This window comes from Heterostelium album (genome assembly GCF_000004825.1).
Source record: "Heterostelium album PN500 unplaced genomic scaffold PPL_contig1, whole genome shotgun sequence".
Lineage (NCBI taxonomy): Eukaryota > Evosea > Eumycetozoa > Acytosteliales > Acytosteliaceae > Heterostelium > Heterostelium album.
Window position 1 is genome coordinate 1,044,414 of NW_008805078.1, and position 15,083 is coordinate 1,059,496.

Here is a 15,083-nt window from a genome sequence, read left to right on the forward strand (position 1 = left end):
ACTACTAATAAATAAAAATAAAAATAAAATTCAAAAAAAATAAAATAAAAAATAAAAAAAACAAAAAGAAGGGTATTTATAAAAAGTTCAATAATCAATCAATTAATATATGAAGGTTGGTTGATTGATTTATAATCGTGTTGATTCAAATCTGTTTTTCATTTCAATGAATTCATCATATTTAATGTTCAAATGTAATGCTTGTTGTTTTTTGTTTCGTATTCTATAATTATCATATATATAAGGTTGTTTTTGTTTGTATTGTTTATTGTTTTGGTGTATTTTCATTCTTTTCTTTAAATAATTTCTCCATTTGAACCTTCTTTTGTTTCTTCTCGGCAATCTTTTGATCAATCTTTTCTTTGAATGCATCGATTTGCATTGTTACCATACTTTGTTCTGCGATGACTTCTTTCTTCAATTCGTTGATAATATTCTCTCTGTTTGCTCTAACTGTTTGCCATTTCATTTGTTTTGGTGTTACTGGTGCTGGTCTACCATCTAATGATTGATTATATATTATATTATATTAGTTAATTCATTCTAACCTAAATATTCAACAATAACGACTGATTGATGTTCTTTGTTGTTTATTCTTATATATAAGAATCATTCATACCTGCATAATGAAAATCTGGTAAATCATGTAATGGACCATCTGTAATATAGATTAATGTCAAAAATGATAAGTAAACTGTTTGTCGATCTGTCAAGTAAAAATGACTGAAGTCATAATCATACCTTCATTTCCACTTCTCATTCTATTATTATCGATTCTAAACTTTTCACCGGCTCTGGTGATACATGAACTTCTCAAAAGAAGTGATCTTCTGATCATCAAACTATTCATTCTATAGCGATAGTGTTTATATATATATTTGTTACAATTAATGAAATTAAAATAATCTGATTAGATTTCGTTTTTTCATTTTAATTTTTTAAAAAGTTTTTTATGTTTTTTTTTTTTTGAACAAAATTAAATATTTTCTTTTCTGATTAACAATAAAAACGTTCCTATATATATATAATAACTAAAGAATAACTAATTTAATACTATAAGTAATGCTAATGATGATAAAATATAACAATGTTCTTTATTTTGTTTGTTTAGTTGATAAATACATATTTTAATTGATTTAAATTGATTATTTTATATATATTAAAGTGTTACTATTTAACACTCTGCTCTACTTAAAGATTTACTTCTTCTTCTTTGATTGGATTTGTTGTTTCTTGTTGTTTTCATATTCTTTAATAAGATCTTTAGCATGATCCATGTTCTTTGAGTATTGCCATGTAGCTTTGTCTAAAGGATAGCCAAGCCATTTGATTTGATACTGCTTCTTCTTTCTGTACATTCGATCTCCAATGATTTGTTCTATTTCAAACTCTTCTTCATTGTCAATGATATCTGGTTCAATACCTTTAACTAATGATTCATTGTCTTTGTTTAACTTGAACTGTACTAATTGATTAATATTGAAAACTTTGTGTCGCTTTGTTGTGTAATCCAATTCTAGTTCTACGTTGATACCATTATTGAATATCTTGGTGATCTTGAACGGTCCACGATTCTTATTATTAATTGATCCTGTGTTTGTGTTCCAATCAACTTCTAAATTGATAAATTCATCTTTGACAAACATCCAATCTCCAATCTGATAAGTCGGTTTGTTCTTGATGGTTCCATCTGCTTCCAACATATCTAATTGTTTATCCAACAAACTGTCTTTGACCATCTCTCTGATCCATTCTCTATTCGATGTATTATTGTTTCTAAACATGTTAATTGGCGATACAGGAATGTATCCCAGCACTACTTCGAAAGGTGATAGTTTGATTGTTGAATTATAGGTTGAATTGATCGCGAATTGAATATTCTTAATTTCTTCATCCCACTTGTCTTTGAACTCCAACGATAGCTTCCTGAGCATAGATCTGATTCTCCTATTAGTGCGCTCGCTCTGGCCATCTGATTGCGGATGTCTAGGTACGGACATTCTTAGTTTTGATCCTACTTTCTTAAAGAGTTCTAACCACAGTTCACTTGTAAAGCGAGTATCACGATCGCTTACAATTGATAACGGCAATCCAAACAATGAGAACACATGTTGATGAATTAACTTTGCTGTACCCAATGCTGTGATTTCCTTCGTAGTTGGAATGATAGTTGTATATTTCGAAAATCGATCCACCACTACCAAAACATAATCATAACCATTAACGCTCTTTGGTAATTCCATGAAATCCATCGAAATATCCACACCAACTCCTTCTGCTATCTCCAAAGGTTGTATGTTAACCTTCCTTTTCAATTCCACTCGATTCTGTTGACATTCCACGCAATGTTCACAGTAATCCTTCACCTTGTCATATAGATTGCGAGCATAGTAATTCGACTTCAACCTAACCCACGTTCTTAAAGTATCTCCATGACCACAGTAAGTACTTCCATGAGCTTCCGTTATTACTTCTTTAATATGCTTTTCATCTACCAAAAGTAATCTTTCATTGAAATTCTTATCCAAGATAAAAATTAATCCATTACTTTCTCTCCATGATTCCTTGTGACGTAACTTTACCAATTCGACATCCTTACTTGACTTATAACTGTTCTTAATCTCGTCCAAGTAACTGAAATCCAATGGTATCTGGTAACACTGAAGTCTAGACAGCACATCTGCTCCCACGTTGTTCTTTCCTTCAATGTGATTGATTTCATAGTTGAATTGCGACAACACTTCCAATGCCTTGAGCTGATCCTTCGTCAAGATTGCTTGATCTTTCAAATACAAGAGATTGAAATGATCTGTGTATATATTTAACTTTGGTCCTAACAAAATATCTGAATGTTTCTTCAAAAAGTATTTGATTGCCAACAGTTCACGTGCGCCAATCGACTTGATCTGCTCTCCTGGTTTCAGCCTTCTTCCACTGAACAACACTGGTTTCAACACTCCTTTCTCATCTTTCTGACAGATCACCACGCTTATACCGATATCGCTTGCATCTGTATAAACAAAGTACTCCTTTGTTGGATCCGGCAACATTAGATCTACTGTATTTTTCAACTCTTTTCGCAATAAATCGAATTCTCTCTTTGCTTCGTCATTTATTTCGAAATCTGTCTTGAAAACTCTAAGTTCTTCTAAGTGTTTGGTCTTTTCAACAAACTTGTCAACAAACTTTCGATAATAATTAAAAAATCCCAAAGTTCGCTGTACTTGTTTTGGTGTTGTTGGATACTCCATTCTATCCAGTATCTCTGTCTTCTTACTACTACTATTAATGATATTCTCTCTTATTGTTCTACCTAATATTTCTATCTCTAATCTAAATAACTTTAACTTCTTTCTACTTAAATATATTTGTCTCTCTACATCTAATCAACATTCTGATTACTCTAACTACATTCTCTTCTAACGTCACATCGCCACTAATGAGATCATCGAAATAATTTTTTACTATGTCACTAAAATTCTCTTCGATAAACTCTGCGAATCTTGCTGGTGCTCCATTCAAACCCATAGCCATACGTAAATACCAGTAAATGCCTTTACGGGTCCTGAATGCTGTATATTTCCTTGACTCCAAATCCATCTTAACATGAAAGTAACCTTTTACGACGTCTCCGATGCTAAAATATTTACATCCTCTCAAACTATTGATTACTTCATCCACAACTGGAATCTTGTACTCTAATTCTACTGTCGCATCATTTAACTTCTTAAAATGATTTACTAATCTATCAAACACATTATTCTTATAAACTGCAAATATTGGTGATTCTACTACTTGATCTAAAAACTCTTCTGGTACTTTCTCTACTATTCCTAACTCTTCTAACTCGTCTACTTTCATCTGTATATCCATCTCTTCCTTGTAAGATCGTCTGAACTGATGTTGTTTCTTCACCACAGCATCTTTCTTCAACACAATCTTATGAATGATATCATTATCTCTTTCCATGATTTTGAAGTTTGGCGGTTTCTCTACTATAACATCACTAAAGATTTCCACCATCCTCTTCTCCAATCCCTCTAAATCTTCTTTAACTATTAACTCTCTTACTTCCTCTAATATCTCTTTCTCATTATTATTATTTACTTTACTATCTACTACTATTTCTTTATCTACTTTCTGATTTACTACTACTATCTCTACTCCATTGAACTCTAAATACCACTTCTTATTTCTTATTTCTATCTTCATCTCTAACTCTTGAAGTATATCTGATCCGAAAATGATCTCGATATCTTCTTCTATATCTATTATGTTTAATTCTACATTATATGTTTTTTTATTTATTATTTCTGCTGATACGGCTTTATTTATTATTTTATTTTTATCTTCTAATGGAATTTTTATTATTTTATTTTTTATATTTTTTATTTTATCTATTTTATTTATATATTTATTATTTAAGAGTGATTTTGTTGCGCCTGTATCAATTATTATTTTTCTTTTTATTTTATTTATTTCTAATTCTATTATTAAATGATTATTATTTATTTCTAACATTAAAATTTCTTCTTCTATCTTTTCTTTTTCTTTTTCACCTTCCACCACTTCCTTCACCTCCGACAACCCCACGCAACTCTCCTTATTCTCGATTCATTTCGAACTTTTCACCGTCTCCCCCGCTGATGTACAGTTCTTACTGATATGCGATAGATGGTTGATGAAAAGACAAAATCTCTTCATCACCAAATTAATCAAAAGAGCTGTATTTAAATAGATATAAAACAACTAAATTTGTACAAATATTTTTAAAAAAAATGTATAATACTAAATTAATTTTATCATTATTGGTCACTTTATATGCTGTGATCCAAGTCACTATTGCTGACGATAATTGTTTTTTGACAACTAGCACTCAAATCTATAATTTCAATGTATTGTATGTTATCTATCTATTTAATTACTCAAATACAATAATATTCATATTTCACTTTTTTTATTCTCAAGAAAAAATCAAACATTCACCTTCACAGATTCAGGTAAGAACATCTACTATTTCAACATTTGTGGAATCAATCAAAGATGTACTGCGGTCAATCCTAACAGTGGTGCCTGTCAAACTGGATATGAAAGCCAAATGCTTTCCAACTGTGGTATAGCAAACCAATATGTTCGTCCATTGGGTAAGTTTAGTTTAGATTATTCTTATCTCGTCAAATTAATTATTAACTCTTTTTAAATGTTTTATAAAATATTAGCAAATGGAGCCGCTGGTGGTTCTCTTCTATACACTGGTGGAACTTCCTGTAAGTCAGGTACCATTTCCAGATCGACAACCATCGAAATGGTATGTTCTACTGGATCGACCAGAGTTGTTTCTGCTGTTGAAACTTCTACCTGTAAATATGTCATCACACTTGACAGTCCATTGGCATGTGGAACACCAGTTCCAATTACCACCACTACCACCACCACCACATCGACCACCGGTTCACAAACCACTGGATCTCAAGTCACTACCACTGGAGGAAGTACCACCGATAAGAACATCATCACCACCACCGGTAGTATCACCAATCAAGCGGTCTCAACTACCGGTAGCATTGGTACCAGCACCGGTCGTATCTCAACCTCTGGAAGTCTTTCTTCGGCCACCGCTCAACCTCCACAACAACAAGAATAAATAACATTAAATAATTATCACTTTATTAATTTATTTATTAATATTCATTTATATTATTATTTAACTAATTAAAGTTAAATAAAAATATCATTTTACAAAATTTTTATTATCGGTATCTTTACTACCTGGAGGTTCAAGTTTGAACTTGACATCGCCAACCTCTACATTTGAACTGTAGTCTCTTAAGAGACTCCAAATGTCGATTGCACCTTGTTCATTTGTCACAAACAAATCATAGCTTTCCTTGCCACGGTATAGAAGAAAAGGTTGTTGGCTTGCTCATATTAGAGTTGGCCTCGATTGCCTCTCGAAGTTTCTCAAACATAGTTTCCTGCTTTTACTGTGTAATGTTGGAGTTGCAAAGCGTCATTTTAATAAAGAATAGTTATTGTGGAAGAAAAAAGGGGTTTCTGCAGAGAAATTATGAAAAATACACAGCTGGTATGTCTAGACCAAAATCAAAAATCAAAAAAATTTGGAATCTAAAATAAAACGTTACATACATTTAATAAAAAATGTTCCTTATCAAAGTAAAAAAAAATAATAAAAAAAATACAATATGGATCACACACATTTTGACTGTTTTGATAAAAATAAAAATCTAATATAGAAAATAAAAAAAAAACTAAGTTATTAACAAACTTGCTCCAATAAGATATTGTATTTTATTATTTTAAAAAAATGATAAAAGTTAAACAATCATTTATTTAGATATAAAAAAGTGTGATGTTATCATACTGATAGAGCGATGTGGTGCTCGATAGATTTGGTATGAGCTGATCAATTGTAAAAAGTACATCTTCTCGCTTTGAGGATTTAGTTTTCTCTATATCTACTAGATATGATCTACATAGTGTTCTACTGATATACTTGAACCACTCTCTACACACCAACGAATAATCTACAATACCGATCTTTTCTGAATACAACTTTTTAAATCTATCATTTACAACAGTTATTCTAAACTGTTTTTCTGCCCAATTCAATCGTTTACCTATTAGGTGATCAATTATTTGGTAATGAATAGCATGTATTTGTATTGTCATTTTCAATAAAAGAATATGAATAACTAAAAAAATAAAAATGTATATCTTTTACAAAAAATCAAATTTCATTGCTCACAACTAGTTTTTATAATCACTAACTCATCTCTAAATTATCAAAAAACAATCATCTTTTCTAATTTAGTGGTATTGAAAAAAATAACATTAGAAAGTTTCTTGTCAATCAAAAATAGAAAAACTATTTATTAATTATTATTATTTTTTGTTTTTAATATTAAAAAATCTTATACAACCATCACAAATTCACTATCTTTTATTTATTCATTCTTTATCAAACATAATTCTCTCAACTTATTATTATAAACTTTTTATTCAAATATTTTTTTTTTTTAGAACTATTGTTTTTTTAAATTTATATTTATAGTTCATAGTCACTCTTTTCTATAGATTTAATTTTGTTTTATTATAAAATCTTTATATTACTTTCTAGATTTTTTTATATTTTTCATTAAATACTACTTTTTATTTTTATTATTTATATAATTTATAAAATGTCATTCACAACAGAATTTATAAATAAAAATAAAGTCATATCAAATCAAGAGCTGATTAAGACTTTACAATCAAACAGTATAATAGCTCGTGATTTACAATCACTTTTTATGTTATTTCTATCTCGTTTTTTAATTATGTTTAATCATCTCATTGGCAGAGATTCAATAGATGATTTTAAGTTTTATATTGATAGTAGTCCTAAAGATTCTATATATTTAAAAGATAATTATTCTCCTAAAAAATATTTAATATTAGATTATTCTACTATATTTTATTGTTTAAATCGTTTTTTAAGAAAAAAAGAAAAACCAATAGATAAATTAAAATTCACATTAGATAATAGTAGCAAATATGAGAAATCCTATTATTTTGTACTTCAACATGAATTGAATAGGAAAAAATCACAGTAAGTAGACTTTAATTTATAAATCGTTTTTTTTATACCTTTAAAATAAATAAATAAATTACAATGATATTTTAAATATAATTTTATTTTAAAGTTTATAGTTGTTTTTTGTTGTTAATCATATTTAGATATATTCTATATATACTATAATTGAATATGCTATTATATATTTTTATAATAAACTTAAAAACAAATCATATTTACTTTTATTTTTGTAAAACAAACTAGGAAATTATTTAAAGAAGAAATTGAAAAGTTTATTAATTCAAATGATAATATAAAAAATGAATTACAAAGACAACCCAACTTCTTTACATCAACACTCAACCAAATAGTGAGCGAGATAGCAACTTCAACAATGAACCATTTTAATACTCACATTCAACTACTTTTAAAAAATATCATGAAAGCTCTTAATATTATATTCAAACAAATATTAATAAATAATAATATTAATAATATTAGCAACTATGAAATTTTCTCATTTCTTATCGAAAAGCGCTTAGTAAGATTTCATTATTTTCTAAATAGTTTGTTTGATCTATAGTTAACATTTTAAAAATTTTGTAGATTGGTTTTTTTAGTGTTAAACAATATCGTCAAATTGTAAAGTTGTACAACAAGCATCGAAAACTTTCAATTTCAATCCAACTAGGTATAGACCACGATATTTTAAAACGTATTTGTTTAGACATTGATTCAGAATTAGTGGTTGCATTAAATGATCTTGATTGGGATTTTAGTAAGTAAATCAAATATTCTTTATTTCATTTTTTAATAAAAATGTTTATATTAATTTTTAAATATATAAATATTAGCTTCGATTCAATACTTTCGTGAATACGATTTTGGACAACTATCAGATTTGAAAATAACATCGAAACATTATGAGTGCAGAATCGATTTCCTATATAGATGTTGTTTGGACATAGTAAAAAGGACCACCAATAGCAAAATGAATGATTTAACTGAACCATATTTTATGTATAGATTTTTGTTGGAGATTGATTCTGGTATTTATTTATTTTTTAATTAATTTCTATATATATATTCCAAGTTATTAACAAATTTTTTTTTTAGAATTAAAAAACTTGCATCGACTTGAAGGTCAAATAGATCATATAGGAATTTTACAGAGACTAGTTGATTTTAATATCTATCAGACATTTCCTAAAATGTATAATAATGGGTTTTATGGCGTGGATTCATTTTTCAAGATTAGTCAAATGTTGGAATCAAACCAAACACCACTCGAATACTTTCTATTAAAGGATCCAACTCTCATGAATTCTAATTTTTTATCAGGTTGGGCAGGGGTCAACAAAGATCATTCTGATGGTAGTGTTTCGGATGGCACTGATTCTGAAATGGGTACTCTGCCCATTTCCCAAGATACCGATGCTGGTGGTACTGTGTCTGTAGCTGATGATTCTGTAATGGATACTCTGCCCATTTCCCAAGATACCGATACTGGTGGTACTGAGTTTGTAGCTGATGATTCTGTAATGGATACTCTACCCATTCCTCAAGATACCGATGCTGGTAGTACAATTCCCCTTCCTATAGATAATGAATGTAAATATTTACTAATATTTTTTTTAACCAAATTTTTTTTTTAAATTTAAAACTAATATTTTTTTTTAATAAAACAAAACAAAAGTTGTACCATCACTTCTATCTAGATTAAATAATGCAATAAAGAATATAATTAAAAAGTCATCTATATATAAAGATCTAACCAATGATTTATTGTTTCTTTTCAAACAACTTGTGGAGTTCAAATGCGATGCAATACAGTTTATAATATTAGCAGTTCAAGAGCTAATAAAGCATTTGGAATCCTTCACCACAGCATATATACCATTGTTTTATGATCATTTTACCAACATCACCAATCTATTTATTCATCAAATCATTCAATTAATAACTAGCAAATTCATCGATAATCACTATTGGTTTATAGATCCAACGAATGGTAATCCCGTGAACCCAACTGGAAACGATGTATTGATCGTCACACATAATCCTTTGTCATCGGTCGACCGTCAATGGAAACCTACTCAAGAGTCATCAAGTTCTACTATTCCACCCAAGGTTGTTCCACCAAGGTTGTTCATCAGCTTAAACCACCAACAACCGTTAAGGAAACACTCCTTTTAAATGTGAGACAAAGAGAGCTGGTTGCACAGATGAAATCAAGGCGCGAGGTTAGAAATCAAGATGGAGTCGTATATACTAGCTACCTCGAATCACCGATGGATCAATACAAGCAAGAGTATGACTTTGGTAATGCAGAAACATCCATATTGACTGGCGATTATTCGTACGATTGGCGAGAATGTTGGGAGAGAATGGAGGAAGAATGTTTCAATCAAAATTTCATTAATGACCGGATCGAGAAAGAAGATGACGATGAGGAGGAAGATTCAATGAATGATGATCAAGTATTGACTGGCGATTATTCGTACGATTGGCGAGAATGTTGGGAGAGAATGGAGGAAGAAAGTTTCAATCAAAATTTCATTAATGAACTGATCAAGCAAGACAAAGATAATGTAGAGTATACAATGGTTGGTAATCATTTAGATTCAATGCAATTTAATCCACCGTCAATCAAAATCAATCATCAATTGTATCCCACACCTCGTTCAACTTTACCAACTGTTGATTCCGAAATCTTCTCTACGGATGATTCCGATCTCTCCTCTTTGAATGATTCCGATCTCTCTTCTGTAGATGACATGGATCTTGAACCGATAGATAACACAGATAGCTCCGCAACTCTATATCCGTCATGGTATATTCTAAAGAACTACAGCAACGCTGCTTTGAATCTATCGGCACTGGCATGGCGGACTAAAACTCGATTCACATTAGTTTGGACAGAGTTGTGTCCAATCGTATTAAGTTCAATCAATTGTATTTCTTTTGTTTTGGATCCTATTCTAGAGAATCACTTGATCTGGCTCTTGGAGACTGGACCAAGCAAAATAATTTTGACTGGAAAGAGAGACCAAATAATCTTTGGTAACATAGTTAAGAAATTTAACATTCCAGTGCATCTCGTATTTCAAACACTCGGGTTCTTCAAAGTGCTCATCTTTATTGGTGGAAAGGTAAAGAAAGTTTACTTTATCGAACATCCTTATAGAATGAGTCAGTTTTTAGTTCATACATTTGTTGAATTAGGAATTCAAGAACCATTGGAATATCCATCACCAATTGTAGAAACAACAACAACAACAACAAGAACTGCAGAGGTATCATCAGCATCAGCAGCATCAGCAACAACAACAACAACAACAACAACAACAACAACAACAACACCAGCATCGACCAACAAAAGAATGAGAAATCTATTTCTCCAAAGAGACAAACAGTGGATGGAAAAGGAACCACCGACCAACTCTGAACAAGAATGCAAGAGGAGTTACATTGAGAAACCATTTCGAAAGAAATTGGAAGATCAATGTAATTCTTACAACTATTCCTTGTTACCAATTTTTAAAGGGTAAGAATAATTATTTATTTATTCATTATTTAAATATTAATTTCTAATTTATTTTTTTTTTTTTCAATAGTTTGGAACCAGCTAATTTACTTTACAAGCCAGATGAGATCCATCAATATGAACCCGATATAGAGAAAAAGATAAAAAAGATTTTTGGTAAGAAATCTATTTATCTGAACCATTATATGACGGATAGTCTTACACTTTATGTTTCTTTTAAAGGTAATATATAATTTAAATATATATAAACAATTGAATCAATAGTTTACTAATTGAAATTATTTATTTTTTCATACATAAACAGTTCCAACGGAATCTGCTGCTAAAGGTAAAAAGAACAAATTAAACTGCGACATATCATTGAAATGTCCAATGGGTATCGATCCATCACCATTCAAGAATCTGTACCTCAATCGCCCTTTGGATTTTGAGTTTAACGATAAAGATGAAAACGATGAGCCTGTCAAACACTGTAAAGACCTACTGGATTCTGTCATGGTTCTAAATAGTGGTAGTCACAAGTACCAGATTCGTTCTTCTTTTTATGAGTATAAAAGAAAGCAAGTTTTGGGTAAAGATTTTATAGAGTATGAAACGAAATCTCCATCTTTAAAGTGTAAAGTATTCAATAGTTTAGGATTATAATTATTAAAAAAAAAAAAAAAAACAAAAACTAATATTTTTTTTTAAAAAAAAAATAATAATTATAGCTATAATTCCCAAACCAATCATATTCTAACACTAGCTCCATATGATAATCTTATCGCTTTCAGATACACAGATCAATATGAAACGTTTTTAGAGTACAGAAACCAAAAGAGGTGTTCAAGAATTGCAAATATTGAATCTTCGCTCTTTGCAAGGCAAGAAGAGATCGAAAAATTGGAGAGCTGCCAAAATCTTTACCCATGCCATTAGAGAAGTTGATAGAAGAATTGGTGAAGAGACGTCAACACCAAATAATAATAGTAGTAGTAATAGATTTAGTATTCTCAGTATTGATGACGATGATGATGACATTGATGACGACGACGACGACGATGATAACGATGATAATGATAATAACAACAATAACAATAACAATAATAATAATATACAAACAACTAAATTAAGAGGAAAATCAAATAATATTTATAAACAACATGACATTAATTATCACAACTATCAACATGCATTGTCAATCATAATAAAAGAAATAGGTTTAAATCTAGCTAGTACACCAAATCAGCTGCCACATAGACATAGAAATAATAGTAAAATCAATATAGACCAATCAGAATTAATTATAATAGAACAGTATATTAAAGAACTAGAGGCTATTGGTACAGACAATTGGAAAAAGAGATATAGCAAATTAGTTAAACAACTTTTTCCAATAATTGAATACAGAAGCAACAGTGGTAATACAGTGATGGAATCACTATTGAAGGATCTAATCAAATGGTTTCATACTTTTAAGAATCGTAAAGGATGGGAGAAGATTATCGGAACCATCTTGGCACGGAAATCAATCAAATTATTTCCATCACCACCAACTACAACAGCAACAGCAACAGACAATACAACGACAGACAATACAACAACAGACAGTACAACAACAGACAATACAACAACAACAACAACAACAACAACAACAACAACAACAACAACAACAACAACAACAACAACAACAACAACAACAACAACAACAGCTACTACAACTCCAACTAAGATATGTATTGATAAAGATCACCATAAGTGCAAAGCAAAGGTACCCAACTTTTCTAATGGACGAGGAAAAGAAACTTTAAGATGTAGAGAATGCCTAGATCGAAAAAAGGCAGAGAGAGACGATAAGAAAAAGAAGGAATTGGAAGAGAGGATCAAGAAGAGAAGGAAAGAGAAGAGAAAGAGAAAGAAAGAAAGAAAGAGAAAGAGAAGAGAAGAGGAAGACGACGATGACGATGACGATAACAATGACGATGACGACAACGATGACGACAACGACAGTGACGATGACGACAATGACGACAATGACGAAGACGACAACGACAATGACGATGACGATGACGATGACGATGACGATGACGATGACGATGACGATGACGATGACGAAGACAATGACGAAGACGAAGACGATGACGATTCGGACGACGATGACGATAACAACTCACCAATTCCGAATAGAAGTAAGTAGTAAATTATTTTTAAACATGAAATGTTAAAAACTAATGAATTACTTTTTTTATTTTAATAGGATGCAAGTGGAAATGCAGCAATTGTAATATTTTAAATAACTATCGTCGAGACAAAATGTTTCAAGACCGAGGTCGAGTATGTTTGGCCAAGTGCAAGCATTGTAAAACAACTAAACCAATATTTTATAGCAAATCAGTTGCTAAACAATATGCCTTGAGATTGTTATTTTGTAAGTATCAATTTTTAAATTATTTTTATATTTTGTTAAACAAAACTAATACTTTTTTATTTATTTAGTCTTTGGAAATGGTCCTGGCCACCAAGGATATGTCTCAGGGATGAAAGGTGTAAAACATGCACCCTACGTCGCCAGAGACATGCAAGCTCTCAAACAATATATTTTTACTGTAACCGGTGTGATGGTGGATCAATTCGTAGTAGATGAATATAATACTTCTCAGGTATGTCATTGTTTATTAAAATATTATTTTTTTTTTTGCTTAAAAACTAATGATGAATCTTTTTTTTTTTTTAATAATTTTATTATAGATGTTTTCACCAAAACTAATAGAGAACGAAGAGATATATTTAAAGAATAGATCACACTATGAAAAGTCCAAGGTGGAAGCATATATTAAAGATCCATCCTGGGATCCGCATAGTCGACAATCCGAATCTAAACTGCGTTACACTCGTAAGATGTACCAGGTGAATGACCAACCGGTCTATATCAATCGTGACGTAAATGGTGCTAACAACATTCTGTTGGCAGGTATGCGTCAGTTCGAACGTCCATTGAACAAAAATGGACGAAGATTCACTCTACTCATGAAAAAACGAGGTGAATTAACTACGGCTGAGGAATGCGACGATAGTAATTTGGTGGCTGATGAATAGCTTTCATCAGGTAAGTTTAAGTTTTTTTTTTTTTTTTTTTTTTTGCAAAAATAGCAAATCACTAATTTTTTCTATCAACAGAACACATTCATTTGAGTATTATTAAGAGGTTCTTGTGTTGTGTAGATGTTGATGCTGTTCCAATCTTATATATATCTGTCTTAAAAAAATTTTTATTTAAGAGAACTGTTGACAAATTGTTCTATTTAATTGAAACTTACAATTGGATTTCATTTTGTATAAGTTAAATTAAGAACTCCTGAACCCTCCTTTTTTCAAACTCACTCTAATTACAAAGAAATAATTATGACTGAAGTGTACCATGGATATTCTAGTAAGCCAATAACTAGATCAAAATCAATAATCTTTGTCTTATTGTTGTAATTACACAACAGAAAGTTATTGATTCAGGTAAATTTCCAATAGAAGAGCTATAGAATAGTACTTAGTCGTTTTACTATCCTGCAGTTACTATAGATCTTGTGGATCTCAAGTCTCTGCAGACATTAGGAGTTATTTAAGTAATGGTTTATAGTACTATGAAGTTTATAGATACTCGTAAATCTCTTGGTAGTTCAATTCTATGGCTTTTCAATTGAAAAAATTTAACATTTTTTTTTCTCTGTCACTACATGGAATTAATCATATTACTAATATAATTCATCGTCTTATTTCGAGAGGTAAAACATAATTATACACAATAAAAAAAGAATAAATCAAAATTTTGTTTCATTTTATAGTATATATATCTTGATTTTTATTTGATTTGAATTTGAATTTTAAACATATTTATATAGATGCAAGTAATTATTAAAAATATAGGATTTAAGTCAATCCCCAAGTAATTAAATAAAATGTATATATATTTGAATTATTACGGTGATGATC

At 30.2% G+C, this 15,083-nt stretch overlaps 3 protein-coding genes across 3 annotated transcripts; 2 read left to right on the plus strand and 1 right to left on the minus strand.

Moving 5' to 3' along the window:
- Nucleotides 1-265: 265 nt before the first annotated feature.
- PPL_01238 (LTR-retrotransposon skipper) lies at nucleotides 266-4,704 on the minus strand (the record flags this gene model as incomplete). Its single annotated transcript, XM_020572253.1, has 8 exons — nucleotides 266-501; nucleotides 620-658; nucleotides 742-809; nucleotides 1,204-2,282; nucleotides 2,472-3,333; nucleotides 3,359-3,600; nucleotides 3,742-4,268; nucleotides 4,662-4,704. The coding sequence occupies 8 exons, from the start codon at nucleotides 4,702-4,704 to the stop codon at nucleotides 266-268; spliced, it is 3,096 nt and encodes a 1,031-aa protein (XP_020438111.1).
- Nucleotides 4,705-4,778: 74 nt separating this feature from the next.
- PPL_01239 (uncharacterized protein) lies at nucleotides 4,779-5,644 on the plus strand (the record flags this gene model as incomplete). Its single annotated transcript, XM_020572254.1, has 3 exons — nucleotides 4,779-4,900; nucleotides 4,969-5,144; nucleotides 5,220-5,644. The coding sequence occupies 3 exons, from the start codon at nucleotides 4,779-4,781 to the stop codon at nucleotides 5,642-5,644; spliced, it is 723 nt and encodes a 240-aa protein (XP_020438112.1).
- Nucleotides 5,645-7,199: 1,555 nt separating this feature from the next.
- On the plus strand, nucleotides 7,200-15,009 carry PPL_01240 (VCBS protein; the record flags this gene model as incomplete). Its single annotated transcript, XM_020572255.1, has 15 exons — nucleotides 7,200-7,609; nucleotides 8,075-8,114; nucleotides 8,180-8,351; nucleotides 8,428-8,622; nucleotides 8,690-9,184; nucleotides 9,420-9,717; nucleotides 9,810-11,120; nucleotides 11,191-11,342; nucleotides 11,425-11,707; nucleotides 11,831-11,954; nucleotides 11,989-13,288; nucleotides 13,357-13,527; nucleotides 13,596-13,759; nucleotides 13,848-14,172; nucleotides 14,993-15,009. 15 exons carry the CDS (start codon nucleotides 7,200-7,202, stop codon nucleotides 15,007-15,009), a joined length of 5,457 nt encoding a protein of 1,818 aa, XP_020438113.1.
- Between the last annotated feature and the right edge of the window lie 74 nt (nucleotides 15,010-15,083).